This window comes from Rhincodon typus, chromosome 21 (assembly GCF_021869965.1).
Source record: "Rhincodon typus isolate 14 chromosome 21, sRhiTyp1.1, whole genome shotgun sequence".
Lineage (NCBI taxonomy): Eukaryota > Metazoa > Chordata > Chondrichthyes > Orectolobiformes > Rhincodontidae > Rhincodon > Rhincodon typus.
In genome coordinates this window covers 39714662-39728595 of record NC_063352.1, presented here as the reverse complement: position 1 = coordinate 39728595, position 13934 = coordinate 39714662, and the positions used below count along the sequence as shown (strand labels likewise).

Genomic DNA, 13934 nt, shown 5'->3' with positions numbered 1-13934 from the left:
CCAGCCATCCGCAATTTCATTCTGGCTACTGGTTGTCCTCTCTCTCTCCCACTTTCTATTCTTTTCCAATTTGTCAGAGTGACAGAAAAAAAAAAAAAGGTTTAGTTTTACAGATCAGCTCATTCAACCAGCTGTTGCTGCTGCCTGTTTAGCCATCGCAACCCATAATCCTTTGGGCTTCACTATGGGTTCTTATTACCAAAGATAACGATTTTTTAAAATTCCACTGAGAGAATGATCTATGCAATTTCAACTCTCAACGTTTGTACCCACCTATTAAAATTACTTTCTTTAGACCTTTCAAATTCAATATAGGTTTGTCCAGAAGTTTCCCCAAATTTCGACACTTCACCTGTATGCTTCAGGACCTAACTCAAATGCACCAAAGAAGAACATCTTTTAACACATCATAATCCACAGAAACCTCCTCTGAAAGAAGTGTATACATTCCTGTGTTGCACCCACCGTCTGGCTTTGCCTGGACAATCCAGAGTTTTCGTTTGGCTACCTCACTTTTCTGGTTATTTTCTCAACTGGAAACGGATGCCTCTAAATCCATTTCCGCAAAATTTTGGAATTCTCTGTACAAATGTCAGCATTTCCTTACTGCGCTTTGGATTATGACTAAGATTTTCCTCAGTTTCTATTGGCATCTGACTTTTTTTCTTAACTGTATCATTGTAACACTCTCACCAACCAACCACATTCCCCTCCCATCTCCACAATTTCTAGTTCTAGCCTTCTAATTTCCATTCTTTTCCATTACAATGTTCTTCCCTTGTACTTTTCTGCTCTTTAGAATTCCATCTCCTTTTCCAGGTTCTTCACCTCCAGATGTTTCAGTTTTTCATATTCAAACTGCTTTAACTGTAACTCAATATTAACAGACTCTAAACGTCTCATTGTTTTTCTACCAAGTCCAAATGCTGCGAACATCCTTCAATCACCTCTGCCTTCTCAGCTCCAGCAGGCAATTACATTTCTAACTTATATGTTAATTCCATTAGTTTAGCTTTTGGCAGCTTTGCAATTCTGTTATGGATAATACTTATAACTGCAAGGAGGCTTTAGCAGCTTCCAAATGGCACCTTCTTTCAGAATGTAAAACCTGGTGTTTCTCTTCTTATGCTTTAAGACCTATGATAAATCCAAACCCTGGAGTTGTCCTTGTTCTAAGAGATCATTGCAGAACCGCCCCCAAACTTTTATAACAAAAACAAAGTTGCTGGAAAAGCTCAGCAGGTCTGGCAGCATCTGTGAAGGAGAAAACAGAGTTAACGTTTCGGGCCCGGTGACCCTTCCTCAGAACTTTTATCATTTGCTTGAGACACCACACTGATATTGAGCCAGTGGGACACCCAAAGCTCCATGTACAAGATGCTGGTGAGCATGGCAATGAATGCCCTAAACATTAATTTTCACACCTGGAAGACACTGGTGAGAGGCTGACATGGCATCAGTGGTGGGCTAGCATTCGGGACAACCAATGGCTACAGTGGTTTGAAAGCAGACATCAAATCAGAAGGTCCCGATTTACAGATTAAATAAAAACCGAAAGAACTGTAGATGATGCAAATCAAAAACAAAAAACAAAATTGCTGGAAACACTCAGGTCTGGCAGCATCTGTGCAGAGAAATCAGGGTTATCATTGAGTCGAGTTTTGAGGAAGGGTCACTCGACCCACAACGTTAACCCTGATTTCTCTGTACAGACGCTGCCAGGCCTGCTGAGCTCTAACAATTTCTATTTTTGTTTCTGATTTGCAGATGTTTGGATTACAAACGCTTGTACTTACAAGCAAGATCCTGCATTAATATTAATTTTAAAAGATCCAACATGTGGGCGTTTCTTTATACTTGTGAGCAATTATCTTATATAATCTTGTACTGCGTTCCAAACTGTATACAAATCAACTCCCAAACACTCAAGAATAGAACCCATTCACCCAGGGACTGCCTGTACTGAAAACAGTAACCCACAAGTGACACCCTGATAACCACTTCATATGCAGCACTTAAGGCACAACCTGCACTCTTGTGGATTGGTCATTTCAGCCATCAGCAAATGCATACCATATAAAGATCCTCAATCCCCAAAGAACTTACTGCCTAACCATCAGCTTAGATAAAGGGAAGAGTTTTGCCATACTTTATAATTCTATTTATGGATTCTGTAAATGTAGTCCAGTGAACAATTCCATTTTACTGGATTAAGTGGCACCTATTACCACAAGAACTCTCAATAACTCCACACCTTTTTGGATGCACCAGTCTGCCTGATTGTCAGGTTCAAATGGCAGCCATCTTACAGCCCAAATCTGCATCCCACGTAAAAGAATTTCTCCCTCTTCAGATATTAATGCAGTAATTTGTATCAATCAAACTCAAACAATTCATAGAAAGTGTGTGTTTTTGGTGTTTGTGCAGGATGAATGGCAGCTTCCATGTTTTATGGCTGGATGGTTCCCCAAATTCTGTTTCATCACACATTAGTGAAAAACGTATGCAATTTTCGTTTCATTACCAGTGTTATAAATGAAGGATGCACTTTTCATTCTTTTGAAATGAAAATATTGATCAGATATCTTGGCAAACACATTGTGTGCACTGCATTCTCATGTCAGAGAGCCACATGCAAATCTAATTATTGACTGTCATTTACACTTTGGCTTCTCCCGAGGAATCTGCTGTTCAGGAAGAATTATTGCTCAATACCATTAATTAGAGCACTCATATGGGAACAAGTTTGTCACATTTATCAGATTGTACTCATTAAGCTAAATCCATCAGAGGGATCATTCAGAGCCCTGTTCAGTGCCACCTTCTTTTCAATTTCTGGCCTGTGTCCACAATAAACCTCTATTGCCTTTTCCTGTTCACGTATTCATTAGTTTGTTCAGTCCAATTTTCCTTTTTAAAAATTAAAACAACTTTTTTTTTTAAAAAAACAAAAATAAATTTCCAGCATCTCATGGAGTGAGGGAGATTAAAAGGGGGCCATGAAATGTCTTTGACAAACAAAATTAAGGAAAATTCCAAGGTGTTTTACACGCACAGCACAAAAGACGGTAGCTGGGGAAAGGGTAGGTCCGCTCAAGGAAAATGGAGGGAATATATGCATGGAGCCACAGGAAGTGAGGTGAGATCCTTAACAAATGCTTTGCATTGGTATTCACAAAGGAGAAGGATATGATGGATGGTGAGTCTAAAGAAGGGTATGTTGATATTCTAGGGCATGTTGATATTTTAAAAGAAAAGGTGGTGTTGTTGTGTGTTTTGAAAGCATGAAGGCAGAAAAGTCGCCAGAACCTGATGGGATCTATCCCAGAATACTGAGGGAGGAAATTGCTGGGGCCTTGTACAAAATCCTTGTAACTCCGTTAATCACAGAAGAGATCCCAGAGAACTGGAAAATAGTCAATGTTGTTCCTTTTTTATAAAAAGGAGGGCAACAGGTATAATCCGAGAAATTACAGGCCAGTGAGCCTTATGTCAGCGATACGGAAATTATCAGAAAAGATTCATAGGGAGAGGAATTACTCACATCTGGAAATATGGACATGTCAGCGAAAGGCAGCATGGCTTCGAGAGGTTGTGTCTCACAAACTTGATTGAGTTTTTTGAGGAATTGACAAAGATCACTGATGGGGGCAAGGTGGTGGATGTCATCTACACGGACTTTAGCAAAGACTTTGACAAGGTCCCTCATTGCAGGCTGATACAGAAGGTGAAGTTACATGGGATCCACAGTGAGCTGATAAGATGCACATAGAAATTAGAGAGTAGTGGTGGAAGGTCTTTTTTTCCCCTGACTGGAGCTCTGTGACCAGTGGCGTTCTGCAGGGATCTGTTTTCTCCTTCACAGATGCTGCCAGATCTGCTGATCTTTTCCAGCAACTGCTGATAGGGAAGAGGATTGCTAGAGGATACAGCGGGATATAGATAGGGTCGAGACTTGTATGGAGAGATGGCAGATGGAATCTAATCTGGACAAATGAGAGGTGATGGATTTTGGAAGGTGTAATGCAGGAGGGAACTATACCGTAAATGCCAGAACCTTAGAAGCATTAACGTACAGAGCAATCTAGGCATACAGGTCCACAGTTCCCCGAAAGTGGCAACACAGGTGAATAAAGGTGGTCAAGAAAGCATAAAGCATGCTTGCCTTCATCGGTTAGGGCACAGAATATAAAAATTGGCAAATCGTGTTGCAGTGTACAGAACTTTAGTAAGGCCATATCTGGAATATTGAGTACAGGTCTGGCCATCACAATACCAGAAGGATGTGGAGGCTTTAGAGAGGGTACAGAAAAGGTTTACCATCTCATTGCCTGGTTTGGCGGGTATCAGCAATGAGGAGAGATTAGACAAACTTGGCTTGCTTTCACTTGAACATCAGAGGCTGTGAGGCAACCTGATAGAAGTGTACAAAGTTAAGGGACATGGATAGAATGAATAGTTGCAGTTAATTTCCCCAGGCTAGAAATGTCAACTTCTACGGGATATAGGTAAAAGGGGAAAGTTTAAAAGGAAAATGCAAAAGGCAAGTTCTTTTTTCATGCAGAGTGTTAAATGCCTGGAATGTGCTGCCTGAGGAGCTGGTAGAAGCAGACAAAACAGCAACATTTAAGAGGCATCTTAACAGATACATCAACAGGCAGAGACACGGAATACGTAGAGGCAAAAGGTTTTTTGTTTAGAAAGATGTCAGTGTCAGCATAGGCTTAGTTGGCAGAAGGGCCTGTTCCTGTGCTGTACTCTTCTTTTGTTCTTGGCAGTATATTTCTGCTCAATTTATTCTCTGCTGTTGCCCCCAACTCTCACAGGGTGTGGTTTCGGAGGCACTGATAGCCTGTCAGCTTCTCCCAGGTGGCCTCTCTTCACATAAAAGTGGGCAGCAGCAGGCACTCTGACTGCAGAGGTCAGAGTAGCCCAGACCGATCACTCACAGACATAATGTCCATTTTCAAATAACAATCACAGGATCATAATAATGTCAAAAATCCTGGCTGAGCTTTCTCCTCTGGATGTACTGAAGCCAGTTTCTGTGCCATAATGAAAATCAAATCAACCAGCTGAGCAGAGAATAGGAAATAAATCAGGCCTGCATCACGTAACGGTCCACTGAGGCTGCTCTGTCATTCAATTATATCATGGCTGATCTGATAGTGCAGTTTGATCCAATCTAACTCATACTTGAGTATATTCTGTTGGGAAGACTACTTATTTTTAAGCCATCAAATAAAAGCAAAATACTGCAGATCTGAAATTTTTTTAAAAAATGTGGAGGAGAAACTCTGACAGTCTCTACAAAGAGTGAAACACATTTAACATAGAGTCCAATGACTATTTTTCAGTTCTGATAGTTTCCTTCTGTTTATATTTTTTCAACTGCACCTCCTAATTCTAGGTTACCCTACAGCAGGAAAGAACCTCTCAACATTGATGTATCAAGCCCTAGAAGAATCTTGCATGTTTCAATGAGATCAGCTCTTATTCATATAAACACCAGGGAGTAAATTGCCAACCTGTCCCAACTTTCCGCATAAGACAATCCATTTATCCTTCTCTGGGCTGCTTCCAATACAAGTCTTTCCTTTTAATTTCCCTCAAATTGTACACAGTAGCAATCTCGTTAATGCGATGTACGGTTGTAGCAAAATAGCCCTATCTTTATACTCCATCTCTCTGGCAATAGAAGGCCAGAATTTTGACTTATCTTTCTAATTGCTTGCTTTAGCTGCATCTTAACATTTTGTGATTTATACAAAAGGATAACCAGATCCCTCTGCAACATAGCATTCTCTAGTCTCTATTTAAATATTACTTTGCCTCTCTATTCTTCCCGCCAGAGTGAACAACCACATTTTCCCCATGTTATCTCCATTTGCCAAACAATTGCCCATCATTTATAACCTACCCATATCCCTCTGCAGACTCGCTGCTCCCACCTCACAACCTGCTTGTCACCTTTGTCTCATCAGTGATTTAGGCTGCAATAGAGTCAATTAATTGCCAGTATCCCCTTTTACAGGGCCAACACACACTTAGCTATTTTCCTAAATGCACACATTGACAGTGGGTAGCGAGAGAGCTCAGGGGACAGAGTGATAGCAATGGGTTGGCATGAAAAAATCTGTTGAGAAGATTCAAGGAGGGAACATGCACAGTTCAGATGTCACGTCACAGGGGCACTGACTGGAAGAGGGAGAAATTCAGATGTCAGTGAAGGTGAGGTGGGGGCTGGAGGGTTAATTAATAGGGAAACCCTAGAGGCGATGGGAATTCTGGAGAGGGAATAGCGAGATCAGTTTAGAGGACATGGTGTTGAATTGGGAGGATTTGATTCAATTTGATTTATTGTAGTCAAGTATACCCAAGCACAGTGAAAAGCTTTGTTTGCGAGCAGGACAGGCAGATCATAGTAAGTAAGGACATACACATCATAGGGTGCTTAGACAGAGTTAGGCGTACAGGTTACACTGCACAGGAGATGCATGAAGCAAGTTCAACATTAATTGAAGTTAGAGAGCCCATTCATCAATCTAATAACGACAGGAAGCTGTTCTTCAAACTGTTGGTGCACGTGTTCAAGCTGGTGTCCTTGGAAGGGGTGACTTTATAGGAGGTCTGTAAAATCATGAAAAGCACAGTAAAAGTAGCTAGCCAACAGCCTTCTCCCGTGGTAGAGGAGTCTAAAACTAGAGGGCATAGGTTTAAGGGGAAAGGGGAGATAAACAAAAGGATCCAGAGGGGCAATTTTTTTTCCCCACAGGCGTGTGGTAAGTGTCTGGAATGGGCTGCTAGAGATGGTGGTGGAGGCAAATACAATTTTGTCATTTTAAAAACATTAGGACAGGTACATGGATGGGATAGGTATGGAGGGATATGGACCAAACACAGGCAAATGAAACTAGGCAAACTAATTACAAAAACTGGGCAGCATGAACAAGATGGGCCAAAGGGCCTATTTCCGTGCTGTAAACCTCTGACTATGGCACTGGATTGTTGTTTAAGGATTACAATTGAGGTTTGGCTAGTGGTTTCCGAGTAGCAGTCCTGCTCTTCCAGGCCCACAAGTAGTGCTAGAGAAACACTTGCCTGTACAATTTAACAGTCATCACCTCCTTTAGATGCCAACTTTTGCAAGGCCCAGGAAACCTGGCTGGCCAATTCCCATTACCTAATGGGACATGAACTAGGGATTCACATTTTTCAGCAGAGAAACAATGTCAGGAATAACATTTTTTACATAGTAAGGGGTAATGACTTGGAACATGCTACCTATGAAGGTAGTGATAGTGGAGACAATGTTTCATAAGGAAACAGAACAGGAATCAAGGGAAATAAACTTGCAGGGATAGGAGGGTTACATGAGAGGAATGAAATGGACTGAACTGCTCTTCAGACAGCTGGCATGGACTCGATGAGCTAAATGACTTGCTACCGTGCCGCAACTGCTCTATGACTCTCACATTAAAAGGCAGAACAGAGAAAGTCATTTGGGACATGCAACCTTGTTAAAATATTTCAATTGGGGATTCACCTCCCAAATGTGGGTTTGAGCCTCAGAGAGATAATAAGAACTGCAGATGCTGGAGTCTGAGATAACTCAGTGTGGAGCTGGAGGAACACAACACACCAGGCAGCATCACAGGAGCAGGAAAGTTGACGTTTTGGGTCGGGACCCTTCTTCAGAAATGACCCTTTTCACAGGATTATTCCTCACCCAATTCAAACTTGCCCATGTGTAGATCTGTAGCTGCGTGGATCTATTTCATCACTAATCTTGAAAATAATCACTTTAGCTAATTTCAATCCAAGGAACTTGCCCAAAATTTAAATTCATAAAAAAGGTCACTACACCCTAAAATCTCATCCCTGCAATTGATTCAGCACCCGAAACAAATAACATCCATTTCAGGAAATATATTTGTTTTGAATCTGTGTTGTTCACAAGATTCTATCCTCTTCATATTAAAAATTCTACCTGGATTATTAGTATTTGAAGAGGCATTGCTGTTAGTCTCTCCAAGCATTCACTACGGAAGACATAAAAGGCACTTGTACGTTCATTCGTTCTGGCCAACAGAGTTGAGCAAATATCTATTCAAATCAGGTTTTGGATATCAATCGGTGTGCCATAGATGAAAAGGAAAGGGCCTGGTAATTGTAGAACCACTACAGCATAGAAGCAGGCCATTCGACCCATTGAGTCCATACTGACCCCCCACCCCAAACAGCATCCCACCCAACCTATGCAACCACAGTGAACAAACATGGTTCATATGTTAATACATACAATAATTTACTTGTTTCAAATGGACTAAAGATTCACCATATAGGGTGAAAGACTTTTATACAGAGACATTTCAAACTCCCACACTACCATCCAGCATAATGCCTAGGTCAACATGGGTTAGGTCCTGAATCTCTCAGCCACCTTACTCCATTGCATACAAAAATTAATAATCTTTTAGCAACAACAGTCAAAATACATTACAGTTTCTATAACCACAATTCAGCTGTTTAAATTCAGTGATAGATTAAAGTTGAATTCTCTGGTAAGCAGCAACAAATCAAAATCATGATAAAAATGCTTGTGTAATCACCTTCTTTCCTGGCTTTTGCTCAGTGAAATCTTAAAGATTGGTAAAATATATGTTTGAGTTACCAAGGAGCTTTCTAGAAAAGAATCAAATAATCACTGTAAAACTGCCAAGTAATCTGGACCTGCACCACAAACAGTTATGCTATCTGTATAATACACACACACACACAAGTTTAAAAAATATGCAGGGGCAAAGGGATCTGGGAGGTATTCATACAAAAACTGTTGAAGGCAGAGCTGGATGAGAAGTGATTAATATGGATATATAGGATCTGGACTTTATAAATAGAGACAGGACATTAAATGCAGGTAAGTTTAGTCTGGCTTCTACTGGAGCAGTGTGTCCAAAGTCCAGTTACCACAATATAGGAAGAACGTGAAGACATCGGAGAAGGCACAGAAAAGGCTTGTGTGAATGGTTCCAAGGATGAAAGACTTAGTTACATGGGCGGATTGGCATAGCTAAGGCTTCTTTAGTTCTTGTATTAGATGTGGACATCTCTAGGCAAAGCCAGTATCTGCTTCCCATTGCTAGCGGCCCTTTGAAGAGGCTCAGGAGAGCCTACTCAGACTCAACTACATTGCTGTGTATTTTAAGTCACACCAAGTGAGAACAGTAGATTTGCTTCCATCTCCTAAAAAGGACATTAGTGAACCAGATGGGACTTTACAACAATCAACAATTCCTCGGTAACCAACAGACTAGCTTTCAGCTCTAATAAATAACCTAAATTTAAATTTCACTATGTGCCATGGTGGGATATGAACATACAATTACCTCCCATACCTTGAGGAGAGGAGATAGAGGGGGGATTTACTGGAGTGGTTCAAAATCATTGGGTCCAAACAAAGTAGATTGGGAGAAACAGTTCTCATTAGCTGAAGGTTCAAGAACAAGACACTAATTTAAAGGTGACTATCAAAAGAACCAACAGTAACATTTTTTAATGCAGTCAGTGGTAAGGAACTGAAATGAAATGTCTGTATAGTGACGAGATTCAATTGTAGCTTTCGAAAAGAAATTGGATAATTACGAGGACAAAAAATTTGCAGGACTAAGGGAGACATACAGGGGAAGTGAGACTAGCGAAATTACTCGTCACCAAATCAAAAGACTGAAACAGCTTCCTTCTGTACCTTAATAGTCTATGGTTCCATGTAGCACTTTCTACTTGACTGCATAGTAAAAGACCTGTGAAATTTCTGAACAGTTGTTTAAATCTGGCTGGACCTGTTTTGAAATAACTTCTTAACCAATCTTTAAAAAAAAAAATCAAACCAGCAGTCTTATTTTTGAAGTGAATCTGAAACTTCTCAAAACTCTTAACTAATCAAATGTGGTTACTGGTGAGGAAGACAAATAAAATGGATCTAAAAGTGAACACATACAATTTAACATGAAAGTTAAAAATCATTTAATCTTTTACAAGGAAATAACAGACAAAGTCATTCTGCTGGTTCTCAGTTGTTGCATTGCTTTTTAATAATTTTTTTTGGCAGTTACATCTTAAATTGAGTTATTGCATTGTTATCGTGATCAAAGATGAACAGGGATCAGTGGAGCCATTAGCTGGAACTAGCACAACAAAAACCCCTTTTTTAAAAAGGTAGACCTCGCTACATTCTGCATTTTACTTTGTTATCAAACGATCTAGAGAACGAAGGTTCACCAAATAATTGTTTGAAATGCAGAAGCCAAAAATATCTAGACTGGACAAAAGAAGCCCAGAGAGCAACACAAGCAATTCTGACACTAGGGTGGATCAGCACGTCTCGCAATTTTCTCCTAATCCCACAAAGTCCAGCTGATAATGTGATTTAAACCTGAACTGGTTGGACCGAAGGATCTGTTTTCGTGCTGTATTACTCTAAAACTGCTTGTGAAACAACAATCTTGTCTCACCCTGAAAGGCCTCCATCATAAAAATTTTAAACTGTTTTTTTTTATTTCCGAAGACGTATCCTCAGTACTTCCAATTTCCATTTATAATTCAGTGAGTGCAACTTTTGCGGGGTTTTGTTTTGAAAGGAAAAGCTCTGTTTGCCATCAAACCCGGTTAAAAGTAGTGAAGCTCTGATTTGCCGTTGGTGTTAACTGTTGAGCTCAGTGGACCCAGACTCACTTTAAAAGCCGAGAGATTATAGTTCAGAGACTGGAGTATTGAATGGAGACTAAAACTGCAGTGAGGTCCAGTACTGAGGGAATGTCTGTCTTTCAGGCGAACGTAATTAGTTTGAAAACTGAGGAACTCTTCCTGTATGTCTGACTAGTTATCCTTAAACCAGGTTATGAAGGTGCAGAGCTGGATGAACACAGCAGGCCGAGCAGGAAAGCTGACGTTTCGGGCCTAGACCCTCCTTCAGAAGATTTTCTGAAGCAACTACATTTCAAACGGCATTTAATTGATTTTTAAACTGGTCTTAAAGTGGTGAAAGGTGTGGTCAGCCTCACCTCCCAGGGCCCTGTTCAGTTACCTGGCCTGCCTGAGGAGGTTCCCCGCCGAGGCCCCAAACATCACGGTCCACCGCGTCAACCCCGACCACCTTCCAAATTTTCCCCGGACCCGGGGGGAACAGGAAGAGGCGCGCACCGCAGTATTGAGTCTCCCGCACCTCCCTTTAGCGTCCGGCTGGAGAACAACGCACCGAAGATCGATTCCGGCGCACTGATCACAAATCCGCGACCACAGCCAACGCTCGAGAGTTGTGAAAGATTAAACTCGAATGAGACATTGGCTTTTGATACTATCTATATTTTGCAAATTTTATATACTTGAACCTGTTTCGATGCATCTGGTTCTGTAAATAATCGCAGCTCCACTTCTTCAATTAAGCTGTTCTGCAAACTCTAAATGTGTCCTCAAAGAACAATTCTTGAGTGAGAGTGAGTTACTGAAAAGCTTCTGGAGCATGAGCAATATATGGGATCCATACAGAGATCGTGATCCATCCAGGCAGGTTATATCTATTACCATCAATGACTCAGACAATTGGCTCTACAAGAATATTCTCAAGTTAGGAAATATAGTGCAATTATCTTTAATTTGATTAAGAGTATTAATTCTATTGTCTGATCTGTTCCTTGAATGGTGTCAATTTTTCCAAGAGTTTTCAAACTAACTTCCATACCTCAACCCACCAGACATTTTCACGCATCCAATTTGCTGGACATTCTCTGCGCCCAGCTCCAGTTTTTGGGGGCAGTAATCTATCACCCACTTGACTTAGTGATATCCTCCTGATTTGTCTTTCTGCATTCACATTCTGCTAATTGAAGATAAGCTTTATTTGCCCACTGATCCAGGAAAATAAGTAGGTTGGCTGTTCCGTTCAGCCACAGCAAAATTTTTCTGACTGTCTTTGACAGTTTTCTTCCATGCTTTTATAAACCTTCTCAAATTATAAATGCCTTCGGATCCCATATCTGAACACTTTATTTTTCCCACTAGCATTAACTCTTTTGCACTACCAAACTCAAAACACAGCGTCCACTGCTGAAACTCATGTAGTGATCTTAGTAACATTTATCAAATTCAAAACGAGTTACATGTTCATTAAAGTAAAAGAAACAAATTTTGTTGGTATTTAATAAAAGCTTTCCTATCTTAATCACGAATTATTTTTAGAACATGGATTATTTACTACATTGCCTATCAGGGTAATTGAACTCAGCAACTAATTCTCAAAGCTACCATAAATGCAACTACCTCAGTTACTCCTCCAAATTGTCAACATTAACGAAAGTTCTCAATGAACGTTTCACTGCTTGGCATACAATTTTAAGAAGTTAGGTTTGTCAGTTTATACATTATCTCTGAATGTTTTCAAAGTAAAAAAGAGTTTTTCTAATTGCCTAGGCTGAAAAGAATGACAAAAGCACAATGAGATAATACTATTTATTTAGTGAGTTATTTGAGCAGCTGCAGTCACCTAAAGCAGTTCTAAAAAAAACTGCAATATTTGAAGACCTGTAATAGTCCAAGATCTTCCACAGCACACATATGATTATGATTCACAGCAGCAATAAACTGCCTAAGGCTGACATAGGTAACTCCTCCATGACATTTCTGGTTAAATCCAACACAAATATATCCAGTGATTTAAGGGGACTTCAGTTATACATCCAACTGATAAGCCTTTTCACAATGTGAGAACATAAGAACATAAGAACTAGGAGCAGGAGTAGGCCGTCTGGCCCTTCGAGCCTGCTCCGCCATTCAATAAGATCATGGCTGATCTTTTCGTGGACCCAGATCCACTTACCCGCATTCTCACTGTAACCCTTAATTCCTTTATTGTTCAAAAAAAATCTACCTTTTCCTTAAAAACGTTTACTGAAGTAGCGTCAAACAACTTCACTGGGCAAGGAATTCCATAGATTAACAACCCTCTGGGTGAAGAAATTCCTTCTCAGTTCAGTCCTAAATCTGCTCCCTCTAATCTTGAGGCTATGCCCTCTTATCCTAGCTTCACCTGCTCGTGGAAACATCCTCTCTACTTCTATCTTATCTATTCCCTTCATAATTTTATATGTTTCTATAAGATCCCCCCTCAATCTTCTGAATTCCAATGAATATAATCCCAATCTACTCAGTCTCTCCTCATAAGCCAACCCCCTCAACTCTGGAATCAACCTAGTGAACCTCCTTTGCACCCCCTCCAGCGTTTAGAGAATTTAATTTAAATCATGCACTTTGATAGCCACTAGATCCAGTAACTCTGTAATGAAACTTCAAAATGTCTACACTGAGGTTGCAAGGTATAACATTGTTTTAACACTGTTCCCCACAAGGATACAATAGATTGGCTTTGTGGTTGTATAAACACATACTGAGTTGAATCAAAATCCCCCAAAAAATTCCATAAATCTCAAACCGCAATGATTGGATAACATTCACCATGGAACATTAGAAGATGTAATCATAAAAGCGACACAAAAATGGTTGAGAAAGAGCTAAAGTAGGGCATTGTTGAATGATAACTTCAACTCATTAAGATAACAATCAGGTGACAGAAAATATAGTGTGGTATATTAGAAAAAAAGTAGCAGAAAAAGATTTCTGAAGCTTCAGGCAAGTGGATCTATTCCTGGGATACATCTCAATGGATCATTTACCTGTATTTTATATATATATGAAGAGAGGGAGAAAAGTCATGAGGGTTTTAGGCTGGTAGTTCAAGCTGATTTATTTGATTTTAAAAGAGTTATAATTGTCTTTGTTTTTGAAGTTGGATTTACCCCATGTTACTTTGTTTCTTTTAACCTTTGAATTATTAGGCTCATCATTATTTTCCCAGAAATTCCAAGTCGTCAGCAGTTACT

General features: G+C 40.1%; 1 protein-coding gene across 3 annotated transcripts in view; it reads right to left on the bottom strand.

Annotated features, from left to right (window-relative positions):
* Nucleotides 1-11535, bottom strand: part of ap5z1 (adaptor related protein complex 5 subunit zeta 1) — a 52973-nt gene extending 41438 nt beyond the window's left edge. Inside the window, exon 1 of one of the 3 annotated variants that reach the window (XM_048609405.1) lies at nt 11391-11535. In XM_048609405.1, coding sequence (XP_048465362.1) covers nt 11391-11404 — 14 coding nt within the window. In that variant the 5' untranslated portion in view covers nt 11405-11535. Of the gene's footprint in view, nt 1-11086; nt 11302-11390 lie in introns of those variants that run through there. The other 2 variants (XM_048609406.1, XM_048609407.1) reach the window with 2 other exon arrangements.
* Nucleotides 11536-13934: the final 2399 nt, after the last annotated feature.